Source organism: Zootoca vivipara, chromosome 2, assembly GCF_963506605.1.
Source record: "Zootoca vivipara chromosome 2, rZooViv1.1, whole genome shotgun sequence".
NCBI lineage: Eukaryota > Metazoa > Chordata > Lepidosauria > Squamata > Lacertidae > Zootoca > Zootoca vivipara.
In genome coordinates this window covers 64235887-64250782 of record NC_083277.1, presented here as the reverse complement: position 1 = coordinate 64250782, position 14896 = coordinate 64235887, and the positions used below count along the sequence as shown (strand labels likewise).

Below are 14896 nucleotides of genomic sequence, written 5' to 3'. Positions count from 1 at the left end.
TGTAATTACACTTTAATCCCATTGAAATCAGCCACTGACTGAACTACATTTTCTCTGGAATGGGCCCTCTGTGCACAAAGAATTGTTGGTATTTTTGCTTCCAATTAGCATTTTCTAAAAGTTTATCCAGTTAATATATTTTATTATCTTTCAGGCTATGGGCCTACACAGTGACCTTTGAACATTCCACAACATCCTGCCAAACATCCAGTCTTAAATACTTCAATGTTATGGCTGTAAGAATTCAGTAAAGTTCAGTAACAGTTCAGTTTTAAAATTAACTTCAGCTAGTTAAAATTTTAAAATCAGGTAAACTACTGTGATTTATGACATGTGAATAATTGCAGATGTATACAGTAGTTAATAAAAGGGATTGGGCAGGGGCAGAACCTGTTTTAGGCTTTTTAAAATCAAGATTCTAGGTATGCACTAAAAACTCTGCAATACGAGAGCACTTTACATACACTTCTTTCATAATATGCTGTCTTGCCATCAGAGAAGTGTATGGTATTGGCAGGAAAAATGAATGCTAGACTTTGTGTGTCCATTTAAATAATATCATTGTAATCATGAAATCAGTATTACTGATCTTCTCCACTAAATCATCTAACTTTCATTCACAATACTTCAAGACTGTGCTTTTAAACAGATTTTGTAAAGAATCTCTCACAGTTCAGTGGAGTACATTAAAACTTACCTGGCACATATAACAAACAAAACGGCTGCCAGTGCTAAGTCCCTAAGCTCTGTATCACCCAGTTAAGAATGATCAGACACGCAATATGGCCATCTCAGCAACACAGAAAGGGCATTCCTGCTAACGAATAAAGACTTAGGTTCACAGAGCTACTTTCAAGTCTTTGCATAAAACTTTCAGCATCACAACATTTCAGGGCAGGAGAGATCTTGTGAAAGCCCACTTTCTGCAGGAGAAAAACAAGACAATTTTTCATGTGTAAGCTGCCTGAATGGAACGAGACACCCACGCAACATTCCTTACCTTTTCTTTTGGTTTTTAATTTCTTCAACAATCAAGATTCATAAGAGCATTAAGCTTGTGTCCACACTACAAGGATACCACTTCTATCTCTACAGCAGCTCGGATTTGCAATGGGGGGAAAACAACTATTCTCAATCGTTACATTTTATGCAGCACCCACAGTAGGAAAAGCTACTTTAGATGCACCATCGCATAATTTTGTTCTGAATTGCTATTTTTTTTTGCTTAAGCAACACTGCCAACTACTTAAAAAAACACCCTATAGTCTTTGTTCTTTTAGCTGTCCATTTTTGCATCAGTTGGAAAGTTTATTTCCTACAGCCACTGTCCCATTCTAGTAAATATGGATTTACTCCTGGATGTCAAAGTAGCAACTGCATTTCCTCCATACTGGATTCATACTGTTGATGTCCTCTGGAACAGGTGTAGCTTCAGAAAAGTGTTTGTTGCTTCATAATTAGTTATCTCAGGTAAAAACGTATGAAGGATGCTTCCAGTTCTTTCAGTATGTAACACCAACGTACGGTAAGTGGCTTTTTAAAAATCAGAGTGAAAAAGTACACACCTTTTAAAAAAACAAGCAACAACCTATTTCTGATTCCTGGGTTCTTCTTAAGAAGTCTTAATCTAAAGATCAAATATTGGTTTTATAAATTTCAGCAGCAGCATCAGTCTGAGATTCCTTCAGCAGGAAGGCTGTAAAAATGGCTGTTTTTGTTTGTTGTTGTTTTTTGCATTCTTTCTAAGCAGCTTTTGTTCATATTTAACCGCAGCAATGAAGTAGGAACCCTCATCCCCCACCCTTGAAAAATCCTGTACGGATATTGCAGGCTGTAATGCTGCTGTAACGTTGGCTTCTTCTGCCATCAGCTTGTTAAATGGAAAGCTGGAACATTAATACATTTCTCATAAATCCCTTTGGAATGGGGATGTTCAGTGTAAGATCAAGGTTAGAATGAAGAATAACTGGAGCGCTTTGGGCATGTAGCCTACCACCTCCTCCATCAGGCAACTAAGCTGGCAAACACTGCAACTTTTTTTTTTTAAAAAAAGAAGAGAAATATCATGTGCCTACTCAAGAGAGGTGACTGTTGTACAAAATTAAAACTGAGAGTAGGGCAAAACCTCTAGCACACCAACACCATCCCACTGACACTGCTAATGACAGCTTGGTCACTCGGCAACCTCCAACAGCCGACTTTGTGCACACACTTCATCCGTTTACAGATGTCATCCTTGGATATTGCCTCAGCTGAGCTTCACCTTTGCAGCCTGGCAGCCAGGCACATGTTCTGGAAAAGGCAGCTCTTCTTCAGACAAAGGACACCCATGGAAGGAGTACACAACAATAGGAATGAGAAACGGAAAAGGAAAGGGGAAAGAGAGCAAAGCAATAAGAATGCAGATCCCCTTCAGGTCTTGTTCTCATCATACATGTCCAAGACAGGTTCAATGGAAGAGAAGTCATTCTCATAAACCAGGCTCCGAGGAGAGAGGGAGTTACGGTGAAAGAAGTGGCCACCTAGGAAAGAAGCAACAATAAAAAGAATCCTATTAGGAACGAGGCAGAAAAAACGAAGTGACTTTGCTAACAACAAAGTTTACACATTTCAATCTACTCATTTATACCAAGCTCACAGAAATGCAAAAGAAACATCAGTTTTAAAAAATTAAATAAATAACCATCGTTATCTGGCTATGTGAATTATTGGAAAATTAGAAAGACCTCTCTTTTTCCAGTAATAAACCCATTGCATAATTCTGTATGGACATTGTAATAGTACAGGTTTAATAAATTCTCGGCTGATGACATGTAGGTGTGATCTTTGGATGAAGGGCATTATACAAATTTAATAAATTAAATTAAATTCAAGGTAGCCTTTGTATGAAACAGTTGCCAAGAAGGGTCGCAAGGCTTGTGTGCAGAAGCATGCCACTTGTGTTTTGTGTTTCTGTTACATATTAGACACCTGGAAAATAGAACTTCTGCAATGTATCCAGATCTCTTTCATCGGTCACAGTATGAACAACTGCAGAGGGAATGCTCCTCCCCAACCCTGCATGAAAGAATATTTTGCTCCAACTGCCTGTTACTTGGGACTGCAGAAGCGCACTTTGCCCCTTCCCCGACACCAGGCAGATGGCCTATGATCACAAGGCAGGCAGTGACAGTCCTATCTTTAAACATATGTATAACGCTTAAAAAGTTTAGGTGTAGTGTTAAATATTAATACCATCTATCCTTTTACATCTGTTCAATAATCTGGTTACAGATCTGCCTCGTGTCACATTTGCCTATCAAGTTCTCTCTCTATTCGTTTCCTTCAACACAGACTGTCCATTTCCTCTTTTTTATTTGGGTCATTTCACCCACATTGCTCTGTACTCACCAATTCCTTGTAAGCTTCCAAGACATTTCTACCATCCCTCTCATCCAAACTTTTACCTTAGTAACACTCCCCCCCCAAAAAAAAGGCCCCACAAAGAAGCTGCTTATGGTACATCACTGGAGTAAGATGCTGGATAAAACAGATTTCTGTCTGCTGCAGTTAGTTGACTGACAGTCTAAATTGATTTCTATCAGAGGTTTGCTTTTCACTGCTGTGAAAGCAGCAGTATGGACTAAATTTAAACACAGCCATGGGCTTTTTGACTACAAATTGGTTCAATTTTCCTGATCTCTGTGATGAAGACTATATGCCTACTCTCAGAGTGCACTAAGAAAAAGCTGTCATCAAATCTTGCTGTTACTAGCATGAGGAAGGCAAACACACGTGTTATGTGCTTATTCTGTTGCCTTAAAGCAATCTGAAGCTTGCTTATAACTATAGTCTCTCCCTGCAACTCCAATTGCCGAAAATGGAGCCTAGTAACGGACATGCTGCCTTGCAAATTGAAGGTTCTCTTGCCTTTTGACTGGGTTTCAAAAGACAAGCCCATATCAAGAGATGCGAAAAGGACTGACCTACATACATTTTCCCCTTCTCCCATTCATTTAAAAATTCTTAGCTTATATGTTTGCTAGCAACTTCACTACATGCAATGAACAAAACAGAAATCTAGAAAAACTGACCAGGTTCACTATGCTCATGTTTCAAACGTTACAAAACTGGCTAATAACATGTACATGCAGGCATTCAACATATAAAGAACACGTTTTTTGAGCTTTTCAAAACAAAAAAAGGCAAAACAATGTTTTGAAAATTCATGTGGTACTCCCTTCCTCCTCAATTTGACTTTTTCACATTTTCTAAAGCAAAGTCACTTCCTTATTTGTGACATTTCTCTGAACGTTTCAAAGACATTTTGAAATATTCTATTATGGAAACGTTAATACACTTCATTTCTAATTACTAAAAGCTGCTTTCTCAGCTGACGGCTTCCTGACAGCTACAAATTAAGCTACTATTTTAATATAGATGTTGGCTGCTTTCCCAAGTTCAAGAAGTACTTTTAAATCCCCAGCCCCAATATTTCTTAAAAAGCATCATAAAAAAAGGAACGCCAGCTCCTTTTTTGATAGCTAGAAATGCAAACTGGCTTATTTTAATTAAACACAGTACTAAATTCAAAAGTAGGTTAAACTTTGATTGAACAAAAACACAAAAGGTTCTGGCTTTGGCCAGCTTATGCCTTTTTGTCTGCCTGATTCAATAGTCAATCTCATTAAGTCTGACATTAGCTTTTGGCTGGAAATCAAGAGCCCAACAGCTCTACATTCACTAACAAGGCCGCTGTGGATTTTCTTTATAAAGAGCTGAATGATTCTTACTCTATGAGAAAAAAAGAAGAAGAATGTGCTGTGTTCAATGGCTTGGAAGTGCAAGCAAGCACTACTACTGAAAAAGCAGCAGGGACATGAGATTTGGTGTCATTGACCCGATTTGAAATGGAAGAGCTTGCTGTGGAAGCAATCCTATACACCATTCATTTCCAATCACAATAGCTGAACACACTTTCACATTAGTGTTCAGTTTTGATTCCCTAAGAGAACAATTTATGATGCAGAAGTAGCAGAGAAGGGACAATCAGGTAGTTTGCAAGGAATAAATTTTATTTAAATAAACTTCTTTTCCCATCTTTGATAAAGTTAAATTTAGAATTGTCAGGGGCAGTTCTGCCACACCCTGAAACTGAGGTCTCCCTGCAGGAGGAGCAGAAATTGCCCAGTTGATCCCGATGCAGCCAGTGATTCTAAAGGGCCACTGGATCTGTATATCCTTGCCCGAATTCCTGGCCTGTTCGCAATACCCACCCAATCCATTTTCTCCAATGCCACAGGAGAAGAGTCAAGAGAGAAAATAGTATGTATAAATGCATGTATACCTATACACATTATACACCTATTCCTTTATTGATACATCATGTTTTTGACAAACACTCCATTTAACCCCAACAACAATGAAAGCTATCTAACCAGACAATTTCTTCTTTTCCTGAATATTTTGTACAAACAGCAGAGAGCTGAGGTAATTTAGCTTGTTCAAGCTTAGATTTTGCAATAATTTATCTAAAAACAGACCACAATTGCCAGGCTTTATATGCAGAAGTATTAAGGAATGAAAAACGGAAGACAAAACCATGTCGATGCCATGTTGTTGAATCTTGTATGAGAATAAAAAAAATCAAAAAATGAAACAACACAAGCAAAATGTGTATGTAGCCATAAAACAGAATATATCCGATACTTAGTATTTCCAGTTGTAATCTCTGAACAAATTTGGAGTCATAATTATTTAAGTCCCAAATACGTATTGCAAGTGGAGTTTCACTTATGGAAAGGTGATTGCTCACCTCTTCTTTCCCACTACAACCCCCAAAAAGCTACCCTTGAGGACTGAGATACCTTCAGAGCATTATTGAGATACAATACAGTGAGGTGGAACAAGGGAGGATTAGGAGAAATCAAGCCCTCCTTCCTTTAGCAAAAACTACTTCCCATTTACGTTAGTGTTTCATGGAAATCCATAAAGTGAGTGCCATTTTCTAATTTATAGGTCAGCTTTGGCTTGTATACTAAGTTAAGCAAGTTCACAGAAGGAATGTTTGCTACCCTGACTTCTGAAAAGACTCTGTAGAACAGGCACCCACAAACTCGACCCTCCAGATATTTTGGGACTACAACTCCCATCATCCCTGACCACTGGTCCTGTTAGCTAGGGATGATGGGGGTTGTAGTTCCAAAACATCTGGAGGGCTGAGTTTGGGGATGACTGCTGTAGAAGATCAAAGGGCCCTCTTGAACAATATAAAATGGGGCATGCTGGGCTATTAGAGGAGGGAAAGAATGGGAAACTTTACTCCTAGATAAGTTAACTTATCTTAGGATCCGACCTCAATTTTAGGCAATTTGTCCTCTCTGCAGCAGCACCAGGCCTGCACTCTATCTCCAACATTTATCCGATGAAAATAGTGACATCCTATTCCATACCCTCCAACATTTATCTGATCAAAATAGGGACATCCTAAGGAAAAGCAGGACATTCCAGGATGAAATCAGAAACTGGAATGGCTTCTGCAAATCCAGGACTGTCCCTGGAAAATAGGGACACTTGGAGGGTCTGCATCTCGTTGTTTAAGAGGGCCTTCTTGACTTTTCAGAGCAGCTTTCTGGGGAAGAGCGGGCATGCTGGCAGAAGGAAGGGACCTGCTGGTAAAACTTTCCTCCTGCAAACTTCTGTGTTAACTTTTAGTTCACGGAATTAAGCCTTGAATTTACAGGAGAAGTATCAGATCAAAATCTGATTCACGTCCATACATTGAATACAACTAGGTAGAAAAATTCACTGGATGGGGTGTGTGTGTGTGGGCACTTTCCACTGACAAGTGTATAATAAAATTCAATCTCAGAATAATTTTTTATGATTGACCTTTTATTGAGTCTTTTGTAATACAAAGCTTCAGCATTAGCAAATTATGAAAATAGAATGTACAAAACATATGCTTGTGTTACATGATCAAGAAATGCTACATAAAAATAAGCTGCTCTCTCTCCAAAGCGAATAGTCAAAGTGTTTCTTCAATACCATTCAGTTCTGTGGGAAAGTAAAAGAGATTATCAGTAATATTTTATTGTTGCTGTTTAATGCACAAATGTTCAAAATAAATTATGAGCAGAATATTTTCCCCATCTACCAAGTAAAAACAACTTGCTAGTGCTTTCAGTCAATGGGAAGGAAGGCATACAGCTATTCCTTTTTCACAAGTGGCAAATCCATAGATATTACAGTTAAAATAGATGGTTTATAAAAATGGGAAATAAATTATGAATTCTAGCTACCACCTTGACCTCCACACCATGTCTAATTTATTTACTAATTTATTTATTTTTTCGGGGGGGGGGGTGAAATAAAGAAAAATACTGTATGTGGACACAATATACAAATTTCCCTGGCTTCCTATTATACTGTGTCATGTCCAAAATACAATCTCTGCATCTCCTCCACCCAAAAGATCAGAGATAGGGCACTATAACATGTTCTATTTGGGATGCAACGTGGCAGAGAACAGAAAATGTGGGGAACTTGCACATCTTGTTCCAGCATGGCAAAGTAATGACTGAAAGTGGTTTTGGATATCTGTAGTATCTATTTGTGCAAGCATCATTTTTTACTTTTAGATACAAAAATCTAGGACGAACCTTCTAGTTTAATGCAGCTATTACCAGTAGGAAATATTGTGTGAAATCCCTAAAAAATATTGCAGTCTCTTTTCGGAAATATGAAAGCAGGCAACCAAAATGCTACATGAGTAGGTTGTAAGATTATTCCAGACCAGGGTGCTGGTGAACTAGTCAATTATTGTAAAATATGTAGCCTATAGACCTCATTCATATGGCAGTGTGTGAGAGCAAGCTCTGTGTTCATGCTGCTCACCACATGTAGCGAGAACCATAATTTATGAATGTACATTTGCTTGCAAATATATGTTTGCTGCATAATTTGTCCTCCTTACTTGCAGCAGACTGATCACAGGACAAGGAGCTACTAAGTACACATATGTTGGTGAACTCTTAGTTCACTCTAAATACTCGTCCTTAAGCTCTCTCCTATACTTCACTTCATGTAGGATGTACATCATTGTTGGATCTTTATCTCCCTGAGCAATCTTAGACCAGGCTATCTCAAGGATAGTTATGGTAGTTTCCATATAAACCTTTGAGATGTGCCTTGGAAGCCCTGCTCTCTCTGTGTGTCATTACCTCAGGCCATTAGGTTGGTGAACACAAGATTCAGTGGCTGTGTTTGCACAAATTCAGGCTTAATCTGTTTCATGCACTTGTACACAGCCCCTTTGCTTCAGCTTCACTTGTCTCTTCATGTGAGTAAGGAAACAAAGAATCTACTGTTGACCATAGCTTCTCTGGTTTGCAGGTAACAGGAAACTATGGTTAACTCTGGCTTCCTGATTTGTTTCCCAGCTTGCACAAAGAAATAAGTGAAGCAGGAGCAAAGAGGCTGTGCACAAATGCAGGAAACTCATGCACATCATACAACACAAGCCAGCACTTGCTTGGTGATGAGACTGTGCTGGAATCAGGAATTCAAGAGACGCTCCTCTAAACATAAGCTAAGAAGGTTTTCCTTTCAACAACTATTTAAAAACATACAGCACTAAGCCTTAACTTGATTCTTCATTGATTGCTGCTTTTAAATTTTTATCAGGAATTGTTTTTAAATTTGTGTTTTAGTGATTAAAATTATTTGTTCTATTGAATTTTTCATTGCAAGCTGCTCTTGGTTCTCTGGGAGCAGAAGAGAAATATTAAATAAAAAATAGCATCCTTACTACTCTCTGTGGCACTTCCCTTAAGCTTCCCTATTGGAACATACTTCCTGAATATAATTCCTATACAAATAAATAACATTCAGTTATCTAAATATGAACAGGCACTATCTAGGCTTGTTCACTCAAGTCCATATAGGCAATGATCCTTACAATTCTCCCTTAATGGTAGGCTTGCTAATATAAACTTAACCAAACAGGGAGTGCATTGCACACATATCCACACACAAAATGAATAAAAAGCAAGAGTGCCAGAATAGAAAGTAAATTTAAATGTTAATGCACATTCCCCTTTAAAAAATAAAAAAAATGTACCTTCCCTTTGGAAAACATATCCTCAGATGTTCTAACAATCTGATATTGCAACTTATCCCAAATCTCCTTCCTTTTAACTCTTCCATTCATTTCTTTACAATACTGCCATATGTGTAGGCACACTCACAATCTGAACATTTACTTACTCATTAGCATTTAAGCTAGCTGTGGCTTTGATGATCATGTAGCAAAGTGTAAGGGCACTCAGGAGGCCAAAGCTGGCAATAATAAACCATTCTTCTGTTGACAAAGGAAAGGGAGGAAATCACTCGTGGAAGGCTTATGTCAAATCGATGGCAACTGCCCTCAAAGATCAGAAGCAGAAGACAATAATTCTACTCATGAGGGGCACCAGGAAGTGAAGCTCCAGAGGAAAGCAGAAGGCAAAGAAGGTACTAAATGGAGGAGGCCAGCAAACAAGGTTATGGGGAGAAGTGAGAAAAATAGGAATGATACAATAATATTGATCACAGAGTCCAGACATTAATGATAAATGATTAAAGTAAAATGCAAAATAAGGAAAGCATAAGCAATTTTTTTACCTGCAGTTAAGGAATAAGACTACTTCCAAATGAGACCTGTATTAAAACAAATATGACAGCACACACAGAGACCCTGTATCATCTCTTCCACTCCTTTATCCGCAAAAAAGTCCTCTAGCACTTTTAAAAGGTAGAATTCAGCAGGGATTCAATAATAATGCAAAATGAAGTACCAGTATAATTTTAGTCTAAAAATATCACACAAAAGTACATCTTAATTTTTTTAAAAAGAATGTATTTTTTGGACATCATTTCTAATGGTGCATTCTTTGATTTTAATTTTGTGGCATAGGAATGTGTGCAATGTACACAAACTAAAATAAATCAGAAAAGTTTTCAGATGACTGTGCTTGAAATGTTGCATGAATTTCTTCTCCTTTATCATGGTCTCCATTTTAAATGACTAGAAAAGCAACAGGACTCAAGCCAAGTTAATATGCTTGTTTTTGAAGGTGGATGTATAGCTGTACATGTGTATTTCTTGCAACCAGCAGTATTTGTACACTGAGATTTAACCTATGTTAAATGCACAGTTATGTGGATATGAATATTAAGTAAGTCTTTCCGGTCAATGAAAAGAGTTGTCAATCAATTCTTAGACATGTTCTGGGCCTGCAAGCAATAATCAAAACCAACAACAATAGGCTGGGTACATTACCACTGCTCATTCTCAAGATGGTCAAAGTCACTATAAGATATATATCCCACTTTTAGATTATAGAACCAGGACTGTAGAAAGTATTCAATAGTAAGTCTCAATTTTCAGGAGGGATATTTTACTGACAAATGAAATTCTTCACACATAGCAATATGATAACACAGCAAACCCAACTTCTGTGGGAATATAACAAAGCAAAACCTGCCAGCACCAATTCCATGCCTGAAGTTTTTAAACAAATGTGTGGGAGGTATGGGGAATGTTAGGGGCAAAACCAACTCTTTTGTCAAAATTGGCAGTCTCCCATACTACAGAGTGCTAGTATATGTCACATTGGCCCAAATATTTCTCTTAGTTACTGGTCAAATAATATGCAAATGCTTCTGCTCAGGTGTTTTCACATATCTCCAGGTTCCACCAATTCATTTATAGTGTATGAAAGACATTTAGTTAGTAAAACTTCACATAACCATCAAGTCTGCAAATACAGTGGTACCTCGGGTTAAGAACTTAATTCGTTCCGGGGGTGCATTCTTAGCCTGAAACTGTTCTTAACCCGAGCTACCACTTTAGCTAATGGGGCCTCCTGCTGCCGCCGCCGCCGCACAGTTTCTGTTCTCATCCTGAAGCAAAGTTCTTAACCCGAGGTACTATTTCTGTAACCTGAAGCATCTGTAACCTGAGGTACCACTGTAGAGGACCTAAAGAAACTTTCATCCTTATTTGTTGGAGTGCATACTGCATTTTCCCCATAAAATAGTTTTACCTGTCTCTTAGACAGCAGACCCATGCAGGGCAGGGCGGGGCAGGGCAATCAGATACACTTGCCCTGGGCCTCAGAGCACTAAGCTGGTCAGGGGCCCCAGCCAGGGACCGACTGCTTTTTTATTTGAGTTTATTCTAACAAGACTTCCACCCCAGGCCTCAGACAAGTTCTGCACAGGCCTGCTAGGCAGAAAGAAAGAAAAACCATGTGTTGCTACTGATCATGAGGCAGACCAAACAATGCTTAGCACCAGGAAATATGAAAGTTCTACCCTTGAGGAGTTGCAGCTGAATGGAACAAAGTAAGGACTACACCGCTTCTCTGGGGCTTAGACTGTGCAAAAGAAGCAGAAGTAAAATTCTTATCTATATATCCAGTAAGGGTTCTTTAGCTTTTAGGACCTGGTACCGGTACTATGTCTTCTTTTTTGCCTAAATCATACTCCAAACAGCTAGTTCAACACAGATCACTGTTCCAGAGTTCATTTAATGCAAGGTTGTGTTCACAGATAGATTGTTGATTTGGCATATGTGATTTTCATAAACAATTGACATATGTGATTTTCTGATGGCACTCAAACTATAAACTGTTTGAAGACTGCATCAAGCCCAAAAATAATGATAAAAAGATGGCAAATATAATTGGACCAATCTAGATCCAGTCATGATGATTTGCAAACATAATTCACTGACAGAGAAAATTGTTAAAATACTTAACCATCTTAACTGTTAGCCATTTAAATAATTGACTTGTATAATCTATTTTCTTACTTGGGAATTAATTTTGAAAAAGATTTTGCTAAAGCTATTTCCAAGTTCATTGTCTTGATGTTCAATATGAGTCTTTTTCACTGTCACTTAGAACTAACAGAAAACTTTCATGCATGTTATAGTAATAGAGCATAAATCTGAAAGCAACATGAAACCTACAATGCTCAAATTAAAACCAAACTTCACTTACTAGTTACAGCAATATTGATCTCTCCTGTCCTTGGAGTCAGCTCCCCATCCTGTGGAAACTGTGATATTCCAGAAGTACGCAGGGGCTCAAGAGTGAGTGAGGTGTCACTGGTAAGGTCACCAAGAACTGATCTCCTGTTGCCTAGTTGGCCTCTGGTGAGCCTTTCCATGTCAAAGGCCATATTGTCAGCACATGGCACATTTGTCTGAAAACACAGCATTGGCAAGTTAATATATTTCCTTTTTGTAAGCTTCTGGCAAAATCATAAACACTTCAGAGATATTGTAAAATGTCTGCAGAAGGCTATCTGAGGGATGCACAAGCATCCAATAGTGACTAATGATGAAATGTAATTCACAGGAAGAAGCAGTTACTGCTGAGCAGCAACCAGTGGGACAGGGACTGTCAGCAGTCAGCCATACATCCAAATCAAAGGATTCAGTAATCCCATCATAAATTGTTCTGATGATAAATTGCATGAAGAGACAATTCCAAAAGTAATAGTGAGAGGCAAATATACTTGAGAGGGTATAGTTGGTAGGTCCAAACACAATATACTAATGGGAAGGCAGACACCCAGGGCTTGCACAATGCTGACACCAATCACTCTGTGCCTCTATTGAAATCCTTTTGCACCCAGTACCAAGGATGCTTCCAATATTTAGAATTGGAACAGCATTGCAATTTCATGCAAGAAAGGAAGAATGGCTAGTACCCTGGAATTCTGGTCCTCTCGTAAGTGACTTTACTGATTTATGAACATTTTGGAAAGGAAAGCTCTACATTCCTCATTGTTTAAATAAGACTTGACTCACCACAATTCCCAGAGCCTTCAAAATGTTCAGTTTACACATAGGACAAGTGCAGTGTTCACTGAGCCATGGATCCACACAGGTTTTGTGGAAAACATGTCTGAAAACAGAGCAGCAAAACAAATGCTAGTTGCAAAACTATTAATAACACCAGACATACTGGAGAGATCATAATAAGAACAATTATTAGGAATTTTGAACAATTTATTTTGGAAATTCTAATAAATTGGCAATCATCCTTTAGTTGGGTTTAATATACAACTCCTTAATAGGAAAGCTACATTTAAATCTTCTGAGAATGTATGGATTGCATATTTCACTTATAACTTCTGCTTGTGTTACATTTTTGTACAGAACATACCAATTTCAGGGGTTTTAAGTAACAGTCACACACATACCAAAACGTCATTTAGTTCCTCTTCCATTTTAGTGTGTGTGCATATAACAAGGAACATGGAAACTGAACTGGGTTATTTATGCCGTTCAATGCCCATTCCTTTGCTATATATTAAGATGACCACTCAAAAGATTCAGATAAAGACAGGAGGACACAGGACAGAAGGAAGAATAAAAAACTTCATGTGCATTTGTTAAAACATTTTATAGAACAACTGCATGATGTCAAATCCTTGAAAGTTTTGATATACTAAAAAAGTATATAGATCAGAAAAATAATACTTAAATAATTATGAAGGGAAGAAGTCAGGTAGTTTTATAAACTAAATACAGTAATACCAAATGGACTTAATAAGGGAAGTGAATGGATGTCAGATTTGTAATAATCTGAGATCCAACTTCATTGTAATTATTTAACATGTTGTGCCACTGTTAATTTCATGATGTATTAATATTCAAATGCACTAAATACATTTTAGTCTAAGTCTTTACAGATTCTAGCATTTCTTATGTGCTCTGTAGTGAAAAAGAAAGCCCCTTTCCTTCTCACATAGATACCACATACATTCCCATTGCTTCTGTCTCCTGCTTCCCAAAATAAAATGCCTTTCTGGCCAATAAAAGAAGTGGTGGCCACCACCCTACCTCTCCCTTTCCAGGCCACTGCGCAAACTAGTTCAAACATCCTCCATAGCGCTTTCAAGATTTCCTTCAAAGAGGAGGGGTTGCCTTCACAACCAATTAGAGTAGAAGGGGGTGGGCCTTCCCAGCTACAGGAAGTACTCTGCAATATGAAGGCCACACACAGGTCCCATCTTCATTCAGATATCAGTTTGAGCACCTTGGGAGTCACCAATAAAATTCTTCATGGGTACCATGATTGTCTTATTTGACTACCACCACATCTATTCTTCTAATTGACAAACCACTTTCTTTTCAGGCTATACTAAGCATCTTTCACCACCCAGGCCTTTTTGCATAGTTCTCTCACACTATTCTAGGAAATTGTATGCACACAAAATTGCAAAAAATTAATACACAAGTTCTAATGCGTTGAGTGAAGCCAAGAGTGACAAAAAGGATAATGGACTTAAGAAATTAGTGGCTTACTTGCATGGAAGAATGCGGACAACATCATTCTGCTTGTAACTTTCAATGCAAACAGCACAATGATCGAAGTCTGGATCCGTTTCCTAAAATGAACAAAGTGAATATTCAACCAATCTCTAGAGCAGACAGTCACAGAAAAACAAGGGTGAAAGTCATCTGAGCTGGAGGACTTAAAAACATGCTTACAAAGTGTGTGTTTCATATGTTTTACACCTCAATGTCAACAAGTAGGTCATGACATTTGGATCAAACTAGAGACCAGCAGTTAGAATACGGCAGGGGTGGCCAACTCCCAAGAGACTGCGATCTACTCACAGTTAAAAACTGGCAGTGATCTACCCCCCTTTTTGGGTTCAGGTCAAAGTAGTTGAGCTTTTTTTAGGGAGGAGGAGGGGCTTAGGTCAAAGTTTTTGAGTGTTATTTTTAGGGAGGAGGAAAGTGCCGTTTTGATGGACTGCAGAGCGAAAATATTGAGCTTTTTTTAGGGGAGCCATAGTTGTTGAGCTTCTTTGGGGGGAGCCAGTGAACTACCAGTGATCTACTACAGACGTC

General features: G+C 38.3%; 1 protein-coding gene across 2 annotated transcripts in view; it reads right to left on the bottom strand.

The window, feature by feature from the left end:
- Window positions 1-14896, bottom strand: part of RNF130 (ring finger protein 130) — a 39504-nt gene continuing 24608 nt past the window's right edge. The window contains exons 5-9 of one of the 2 annotated variants that reach the window (XM_035105641.2): window positions 14345-14427; window positions 12842-12938; window positions 12027-12231; window positions 9247-9340; window positions 6853-7035 (exon numbers count right to left, since the gene is read on the bottom strand). In XM_035105641.2, coding sequence (XP_034961532.1) covers window positions 7020-7035; window positions 9247-9340; window positions 12027-12231; window positions 12842-12938; window positions 14345-14427 — 495 coding nt within the window. In that variant the 3' untranslated portion in view covers window positions 6853-7019. Of the gene's footprint in view, window positions 2523-6852; window positions 7036-9246; window positions 9341-12026; window positions 12232-12841; window positions 12939-14344; window positions 14428-14896 lie in introns of those variants that run through there. The other variant, XM_035105643.2, reaches the window with a different exon arrangement.